Source organism: Pocillopora verrucosa, chromosome 1 (assembly GCF_036669915.1).
Source record: "Pocillopora verrucosa isolate sample1 chromosome 1, ASM3666991v2, whole genome shotgun sequence".
NCBI classification, from domain to species: domain Eukaryota; kingdom Metazoa; phylum Cnidaria; class Anthozoa; order Scleractinia; family Pocilloporidae; genus Pocillopora; species Pocillopora verrucosa.
Genome location: NC_089312.1, coordinates 19,917,463 through 19,927,225, shown reverse-complemented (window position 1 = coordinate 19,927,225; position 9,763 = coordinate 19,917,463). Strand labels below are relative to the sequence as shown.

The window sequence follows — 9,763 nt, the reverse complement described above, 5'->3', positions numbered from 1 at the left end:
CTCAGCGTGGGTGTTGCTCCTACAAATTATTTGTAAGGAAAAAACAGAACTGAGCCATCCCTTAACATTTAAATTTTTTATAGTGAAGCTCAGCGCGGACGCCGACGCCGACGCAGACGCAGACGCAGACGCAGACGCGGTGGGAAACTAACAAACGGCCCATTAGACCACCAAGATGCTCAGAACTTTGCCGATGAAAAAGGGGGAAAAAAGAGGGAATTGGTTTTAATCCAGCTTCCTCTTTTCAGTTTTTACTCTCTTTGCATTCGCACCATTATCCATCCAGCTACAAGTCTTCATTTTCGGCCAATACATCAATTATTCTTAGTTAAGAATTCAAGGTCCTTATTTATAACTATGAATTGCAAAACCGGCTTTCTTTTTTCGATCCGATGTGCACTGCGAGCCTCAATCTTTACCTGGATGTACTTGAGTCACTTATGCGAGAATAATAGGTAATTTTAGTGAAATAAGATCGTGGATGCCTAAATAGAGGAGAATAAATGGCTTCGCTTTAACGAAGAGCTTACGAAGAGCTTACGAAGAGCTTTAACGAAGAGTTAACGAAGAGCTTACGAAGAGCTTTAACGAAGAGCTTACGAAGAGCTTACGAAGAGCTTTAACGAAGAGCTTACGCTCGAAACGTCAGCTTTAGAACCTCTTTATGGTGGTCAATTTTACATAATCAACTCATTTAATCAAACTAATTTATCTAAGCCCACTGGACAAGATCTAATATTCGTTTGCGACCATCATGTCAACTGATTTCAGCCTCTTTTTAACTATCAGAATGTTTCTCCGCAATTCTGCGCTTGAGTATACCACTGGTATCTCACTACAAAAGACTGCCAGCTTTCTGATAGCTCTTTTCAAGCGGGTCATGTTGTGATCTGTTGGTTCCAGGTAATTGGGATGTCTAAACAGTAGAGGAAAAACACTCTCACATACCATATGCAGGTCCTGGATACCTAAAAGCGTTTTACAAGTGCCTTTGGTCTTGTCGCAAGTTGACCAGCAAAAGTCAGAACGACCTACAAAACAGTCCCAGTCAGAAACGCATTTCTTCTGTTCCAGGAGTGTTCGCAGAAAAACGTGAGGGTACATCAGATCAAGATCAATGAGTTTCACCGTCGACGTAGTTGTAATTCCATAATTTCCCAAGTGTACATCACATGACTGCGCCAAGCCATACGGAGTGCTAGATGTGTCTAAAGTTGCGTCCAACAGCGAATAAGCGAAGTCAAATTTTTTGCGTCTGTTGTTGATATACACTTGAAAAGAAGCGCCTATGATAGGGCACTTTGCAACAGTACGCGCATAACCAAGGTTGCGAGCCATTTTTAACAAAGAAGAGCCAAAAAGATTCATAGCTCTGTTGCCGTAGTCATTGAGTAATTCTTGCAGCGGTTCAAATACATCAGGCAACAATGAAAGGTCTAGTAACTCCCAAGTGTTCCCAAACACGTCAGAAGCAACAAAAGACACTTTCTCCACAACGTATAATCCACCACAATACCCAAAGAAATCTACTGTGTGTTTACTTTCATTAAGGACCATTAACATCATGGGTTCTACAAGTTGTAGTAAGGAGATAAATGTTCTTGCTTCGGACGCTGAAATTGTCTCATCACCGTCCCCGTCACCAAGTGACAGCAAACGAAATACGAGTTTGTTGCAATGAGAGCAGTCGCCAAACAAAGTCTTCACTCTGGAGGAGACATCTTCTTGAAATGATGATACAGCTGCAAGGTCGGTTATTTTCTGCCTCTTCTCAAACTCTTCAAACCAGCTCATGTTAATTTTCAAGATAACCTCCTTTCCCTGCCATTCACCGTTATAAATCTTCTTCTCAGGCGCTGTACTGAGGCAATTTCCAAAATGGATACTGTTTTTTGGGCCGCAGAGATCGGGGCATAATGGACCTGACACGTCACCTGCCCTATAAGCTGAGCACTGAAATAGTAACAACAATAAAATCACATGAACTGTGTTGTCTCAGAATTTTCAAAATTGAGAAGAATAGGAATATGTCGATTACAGTAGATGCTTGGAACCTGGGGTAACATGCGATAATGTGGTCTGATCGTCCGGGTGAGGGTAATCCTGAAAAGGACTGTTGTCGGTAATGGTGACTTACGTTTCGACAACCCGAGCGGAAGTCATCATCAGAGTCAAGTGAATATTTGTTGTCAGTCGAATGTTCTAAGTCCGGTTGCAGGCCAGGTTTGCCGTAATGTTATTGGCTGTAAGACTCAAGTGGCGTGAGTCGGTCGTGTTGCTCGGCTTCGACCTGTCGGTAAAGTTAAGTCGTTCTGTTCGGTTTGTTATCACCTTTATTTTACCTCGGATTAACAAGAGTAGCTGCATTGCCGATTTCTCCGAGAAAGAAAAAAAAACAAAAAATTTTGTCAGCTTCGAGAAGTTGGCATTGAAGTCTCATTTCTAACTTCTGGATCTTTATGCGAGACATGAATTTGTTCATCGTCAGCATATAAGTCGTTTGTGTGGTGCCGGTAGTTGTTGACACCTCTTGAGGGGAGTCTGTTTTAAGTTAGTTGGCCAGCTTTCCAGAGTCAGTCGGTGGAAGTAGTTAGTGCTGTAGGTTAGGCATTGCGCAGAGTCCCAGTCAGTAGAATGATTCATGAGTCGATGATATCTGGCAAAGTGATCATTGACATTACCTTTTCTTTGTCGCCCGCTTGTATTCAGTCGGTCTCGTTGTGAGGTTTCTGCCTGTCTCTCCAATGCAGGAGGCTTGGCAGTTGGAGCAATCGATCTTACAAACTGCTCCCTGTCTGTTCTTAGGTTCGTCCTTGTCTTTGTCGTTTGTTAGTTACTGACGTAGAGTGGCTATGGGTTTGTGGACGACACGAACATTGAAGGGTTGAAGGATGCGCGAGATGTTCTCAGACACGCTCTTTATATAGGGAGGTGAGCATCTCATTCGTGCGCACCTCAAAATGTGAACATTAATCTCTTGATGCAATACATATTACATGATATTAACTTTCCAAAATGACCATGCAAAGAAACAAAAATTGCAGTCTTACTAGCTCATCAACAACGGAGGCCAAGTTACACTTGAAGTGTTTGTGCAACACTGAAACTGATAGAACACAGACGATAAGTGCTGTGGCAAAAAGGGCTTTCTGGTTCCAAACAGTCATGATGATCTCTTCGGAATCTATAATTCGGTTGAGCCGTACCTGAAAGGCAATTTCACATTCTTTAATATTTTTAATTCTTTAATTGTAAAGAGAACTGTTTAAAGAATGAACCGCACTTTTTATCACTTTACCGGCGTAATAACATCTGCTGATTGTTGGGAGAACACGATCGAGAAAAAGTTTGTAAATAACGAGCTGGAGGCGAGTGACTTGTAAAGTTTTCTCGAGTTCCTCTAGCACCCAAGTAGGTTTTAACGCCGGTAAACCAATAAAAAATGCAGAATGTTGCTTCTATAAAATAAACTTAAAATGTATCAATTTTTCATGAGTCTACCGGTGCAATTAACGATAGAATTTTGACCAATCCGAGCGCTGGGATAGAATGTAAAAAGAAGATGGCTGGTTTGTTTTGCTATCGCTGATAAATTTTCAAAAAATCAACGTAGAAACCGCGGAACTTGTGCCAAGTTGAGTAAAGCGTGACTATACCACTCGTTGTTATTCAACCAGTTAACAGGCATTTGTGGTTTGCTCATAACTGCAATTAGTGTAGCAATTAGAACGCTTGCTTTGTTCTGTTTTTGTTTTGGTTCGTTATTTGCATAATTTATTACCCTCTGAGAAAACGTGTACATGTCTTTGCATATAATACATGCGAACTGCGGCTGAAGAAACGAATATGGAAGCGATTCTCACAGTCATGACCACTACTTAAGTAGTAATGAAAATAACTGCGAGGATCGCTTCCATATTCATGTCATTGCATAATTTCCTCGTCGACGGTCGACACAGAATTTGGCAAATTTAACAGCCAAAGTTTGTTCAGCGTTTCGGGATCTGCCTCGCTGTATTTGTGCACGCTTCTTGTCGAAATTTACTCTACTTCTAAGTCTTTACTTGATGTAAGTTTCATTCCATTTAATATAGATCGGGGTAAAATTTTCGCACAGCTCCATACTATTATAAAACAAATCTGTCTTCCCAATGGCAATGTATTGTTTTGGTCATGTTTTCTCTCTCCAAGAACTGAATGCAAAATGTAGTATATATGGAGATATGCGGAAATTTTACCAAGATCGGCGAAAATCACTTGATATAGTCACCGTTCTCGATGCTTACTGCTTTAGCTGAAACAAACATTTAAGAGATGACTGCCTGAGGGCTTCGTCGTGCTCTTGAATTAAGGGACCTTTTGTGTTTTTCCAGAAGAATAATTTTCCATTCCTCAAAGGGTCTTAGAGTTTTTTCTTTGTCCCACGCTCATGCAAAGAGGAAAAACATCTTTCTCTATTTATTTACCGAGCTCAAAGCTTACCATCCTCCTTATTCTATTTACAAACGAGGATAACAAATGTTTCAGGTGAATACATTACGTTCATTGACTTACCGTCACATAATGGGTTTTACTCCCTGTTCCGCCACAAGACAAGGGAAATTATTTCTATAAATTCTGAAGCAGATTCAAACACATTTTGTTACGATTCAATCACTTATTGCGTGCAAAATTTAAGCTGTTTGGTTGCATGATTGACTTACCTAGGTCCAAAGGGAATAAGAGGAATTTTAATTGTTAGTAACTACTTCAACAGGAGAAATAATTACTTCTGCACATATAGTTGTACAATTGAACCTCTAGTTAGCGACCACTTTTTCAAAATACCGAAAAAGTTCCCAAGTCAAATCACTATAAATGAAACATCTCGTAAGCGACTACTTTTTGTAAGCGACCCAACCTCCCGTGAGTGACCACTTAGACTTGACATTTCAGGTGGTTGCTTACGAGAGATTTGACTGTACTATTACCGAAGTAGTTTGCTGTTTGCCATATGTTATTTTTTTTACATCCCTGAATTGACCTGAGAAGTAAACGGTCGGTTGTAAATGTAACTCTCCCTCCTCATGCTCTCTCTCCACAAGAATCACCTTTTAATCACGCTCGCTACCCGAGTTTCCGGCAAGACTGCCGAAATGGCTCTCGTAAATTGTCAAGGTGGCACAGCGTATGTCAGACTATGTTAATCCTATGGTGCACAATGATTTGATTTATGAGATTTGTTTGTTTTAGTTTTTTTCTCCTCATTTTATTCCTTTAACATGTGTTGCGCTTCTTTTTATCCCAAGACTTGTATTACTAATTGTTCAGTCGTAAATATGGTTTAGAACAAAGAAATTATTTGTCAACTTTTAGAAACAAATAAAACTAATTTTTAACATACTGTTCACCGTTAGTAGTAAAATGGCCAACATTATGACCGTTTGCTGTAAAGGTCATCACCTCATGGGTACTCTCATCCAAACGCTGCTTCTTACCCGCTAGTTCAGTAATTTTTTCAAATAAATCTTCTTGCCTTTCTCTTGATATTTTTCAGTGCCGTAAATTATAATCTTTATGAGCCTCTTACCTGCAACGGTAATCGCTCAGGGAATTACTTAACTTTACAATGGAATAATGACTCATCGCATACTTGACATATCTAAACTCGCTAGCCTTTGGCATGATAATCTCTGGGGAAATTACCTAACTTTAGTCAAGCACTTATTGTGTGCAAAGTTTAAGCTGCTTGGTTGTTGGATTGACTTACCTCGGTCCAAAGGGAATAAGAGGAATTTTAATTGTTCGGATTAAAGTGGAATTGTTGGTGAACCTAATTGAAAGGTCTTCTCATAAACCCGCCAAATTGATAAGATTTCTAATAGAAAGTAATACCTCTCTATGACGCTGACTTCGCCAGAGAGGCCTTAAGGGGAAAGCTAAGCAGCCAACTTTACCCCGATTATTAGTCAGTAGGATTTTGTTCTATCTGCTAACTCAAGCGTCTTTTATTCCCTCGAGGGCTAAAATTTCTGTAAGTCTCCTAATAATCCTTAATGAGAACCGATGATGTTTTGTGAAGCGGCAGATAAATCGGGAAAGGTGTTACTTGACAGCCATGCATAGACGAGACGGCTAGTTTTATCAGTCAACTGATCAGTTGGGATACCCACTTGTTGGTAGGAAGGTAAAATTATTCTGCGTTTTGAAGGTAAGAGTATATAGACAGAAATCTCTGAGCCGAACGCTCTCAATGACGTAACACGTACTGATCAGAAACAGTTGGGCTGGCGTTTTGTGTTTACGTTTAAAAAGTGATTATACACCTTCCGCTGTTTCTCAAATAATCTCAAAGACCGGTTTTCAACGATATTTCACTACCATTACTTGACTTAATCTTTCACAAAATTAAAGAATAATGTTTTAGCTGGAGAATGAGCGAAACCGTTTTTCTTTTCACAAAATTTGGCCTACGACCGTCTTCAGTAACCTTTTTTGAGTAACAAGATTGAAAGTGTTCTTCATGAAGGCGCGCCGGTTTATTAAGGGCGTGATACTGAGCCCACATCAATAAAGAAACAGTTTTCTCCTATCCACCTCTCCAACTAAAGTGAAACATCGCAAAACTTTCCTACATCAGCTAACGCGGTCGTTCGTGACCATAAGTGAGTTCATCACCCCCTATAATTACTGTGTTCCACCCGCTATTAACATGTGCTGTCTAAAGTGTTTGCTTCTTCGGCTCAAGAATTGCCATTGCACCCTTCATCCAGGCAACACTATTAAGAGTATCTTTAGGTTTTTCTTCAACATTGTTAAGCCCATGAAAGAATCCATGGGAGAACACAAAACAACTGTCGGTACAGGAGCAGCGCTTTTACCAAGCCTCTCAATCCTTATTGGGAGAAGTAGTTTTGGCTTCTCTCTTTTTTTTCGATTTAGAAATGTGGACATTCAAAGAGTTTAGCTCAGTACGTAGAATGACTGTTACCAAGTTTGGAAGAGAGCACTGTTTTCATATTTCCACGTTAAAACGCCTTTCTTAGTTAGTTATTTTATAATCGGCATTGAATAATTCTCGGAAAGGCTCGCGCCATCCTGTCTGAGCGAGTCAGTCAGAGTCTTCAATGAGGCGGGTGTTCACGATCTTCTCATGAATAATTACGTTCTTTCAAGAGATTTCAAACAGTTTACATTCTCTTGGTTCTTTGCAGAAACGAATATTAACATGGGACGTGTTACAGTCATTTTTCTCGTGGTTTGCCTAATTGCTGCTTTACTGCACGAAAGGTGAGTAGCTTGCCTCTTAAATATGTCAGTGTGATGACGCCATCACCCAGAGAACATAGGACAAGGAAAAATTCTTGACCGTCGAATTCGAGAAGAGTTTCAATTCGGAAAGACCCAAAATACAGACCATGAAGGCGTTTTTCGTTTGGCAAAAGGTCCAGAAATCAGTTAGACACGGCTTAAGATGACAAAATTTTCTTGTTGATTATACAACTGAAATCGCAGTTATAACGATCACTTTTTTATGACCCGAGACAGGGTTGACATCAGAAGGAACGAACGAGACCTAAAATCAACACGCCATTTATCAGGCCTCGATTAGGGTAAAAAAAAGTTTGGAGGTAAATTGCATCTTAAAATCATTCATAAGGTGAAGGAAGCTCCAAATGATTATATATATATATATATATATATATATATATATATATATATATAAATATTATGAGAGGAAAAAAGGGGACGTAACTACATTTCCCGACAAGCCTGTTTCGTGAATCGCTTCACTCTTCAGAGGTTTAAACCCCTGAAGAGTGAAGCGATTCACGAAACAGGCTTGTCGGGAAATGTAGTTACGTCCCCTTTTTTCCTCTCATAATATTTATCCTGCTCTGCTTCAACGTATTGAGCACTGTTCCACGCGAAAATCGACTTGCAGACTTCCTCTATATATATATATATATATATATATATATATATATATATATATAAAAGGAAAAGAAAAAACAATTTCATATGTCACTAGATGATTAATCAAAAATCGCTTCCATGACATGGTTGCGCAAGCAAATCTTAATTAAGCGTGAAAGGCGCTGCTGCAAATTTATGAAGACAAAAGAGAGTCTAAGCTGTTTCTTTATTTTCGACTTTTCATAGTGAAGCTGGACGCCGACGCCGACGCCATTTTAAGCTGAGAAATCGCCAATTAGAACCTCAAGATGGCCACAACTTTGCCGATGAGAAAGAGAATAAAGGGAAAACTAGGCCCGAGAATGATCCACTCAGTAACGCGAAGACCTGGGTGGATGATCATTACAACGATTATTGTTGTGTAGAAAACTGAGCTTTCTCTTGAGTCAAACTGCGTCAGGCTGATTTATGCTCCGTTTGATATTAAAACAGAGCTTGACATGTATTTGGATGTTGTTTTTTGTGAGCTGTTTCTAAATTTTATTATCTTTAGCTATTATTAAGAGAACCACTCAGTCTTTCAGACCCAGGGTACTCACGGAGCTATGCAGACATTATGACGAAAAAAGTGTAATTTGAGAATGTTTTATAAATCAGTGGTGAAGCGGTAGATCGCAACTTTGTAACGACAGAAAAGTTCTGCCCGCTTTTAAACAAAATGCTAACAATAGTTCTATGATCTAGTTGAGGTAACCACTTGTTACGGGCAAAGTGAATTTTATTTTGGTAAAAATAAATAGTTGGTTTTAAGGTAAGAGTTTTTAAATAGAAATCTCGTAACCTGACGCTCTCAATAACAAACACGTAAAATCGAACTTAAAACGAGGACCTAAATATCAAACGTTCTCTTTCAAAAGAGTTTGGCCATTAACATTTACTTGTCGTGATCGAAACAAGTGTTATGATCTGAAGAAGCTAACGAACCCTGCAATCGACAAGCCACTTATCAGGCCTCGAGTAAGAGAAAAGGTGTAAAGTTATTAATTAAGTGAAGCTTCAAATAGTTTTATAGGTAAATAAATAAAAACAATTTTAATGACCTGGTTGCGCGCACAAATCGGAACATAACGTGTGTGGTAGTCCTGAAAATTTGTAAAGACAAAGAGGACTGAAACATCCCCATGTTGTTTATTACTTGCAGTGAAGCTGCGAGTCGACGCCGACGCGAGAGAATAAATACCCCGGATAATTACCCCGACGAATGGGATGAAGGCAACTGAGCTTTTTCCAGAGTCAAATTGTGTCAGTAAACTTATATAACGTTTGATATTAAAACAGAGCTTGAAATGTGTTTCAAAGATATGTTTTGTGAACTATTTCTCGATTTTATTAGCTATAGTTATAGTGAAGATCTCCACTCAGTCTCTTAGATGCGGGGTATAGAGTGAGGGAAATCCAGTGTCCCCAAACACGTCAGAAGCGACAAAGAAAAATCACTTCCTTAACGACGCATAATATAACCCCAATATTCAAAGAAATGTACGACGTGTTTTCTTTCATCAAAGACCATTAACGCCATGGGCTCTATATGCTGCAGCAAGGAGATAAAAATTCCAAAGGCAACTAGAGGAATATTTGTCAGGATCAGAGTTGAAACGTAGGTAAAACTCTTCTCCAAGAAAATTGTTGAAAGCTTTTCTCGTAAATCCGCTAAGTTTAATGAGATTATGATACAGTTTTATCTTCTTTGGCGTTGACAACCGTAACTTTCTTTATCCTTCCACACCTCTCTCTCCGTGGCACTGAAGAGATCCACGACGTCCTAAATCGACTTTTCCAGGGAGGCCTTAAGTCATGTATTAGTGCA

At 39.4% G+C, this 9,763-nt stretch overlaps 1 protein-coding gene across 1 annotated transcript; it reads right to left on the bottom strand.

Annotated features, from left to right (window-relative positions):
• Positions 1 to 732: 732 nt before the first annotated feature.
• LOC131791811 (divergent protein kinase domain 1A-like) lies at positions 733 to 4,297 on the bottom strand. Its single transcript, XM_059109191.2, has 3 exons — positions 4,271 to 4,297; positions 3,051 to 3,206; positions 733 to 1,953 (listed from the first exon to the last, which is right to left on the bottom strand). The coding sequence occupies exons 2-3, from the start codon at positions 3,165 to 3,167 to the stop codon at positions 733 to 735; spliced, it is 1,338 nt and encodes a 445-aa protein (XP_058965174.1). The 5' UTR covers positions 3,168 to 3,206; positions 4,271 to 4,297.
• Between the last annotated feature and the right edge of the window lie 5,466 nt (positions 4,298 to 9,763).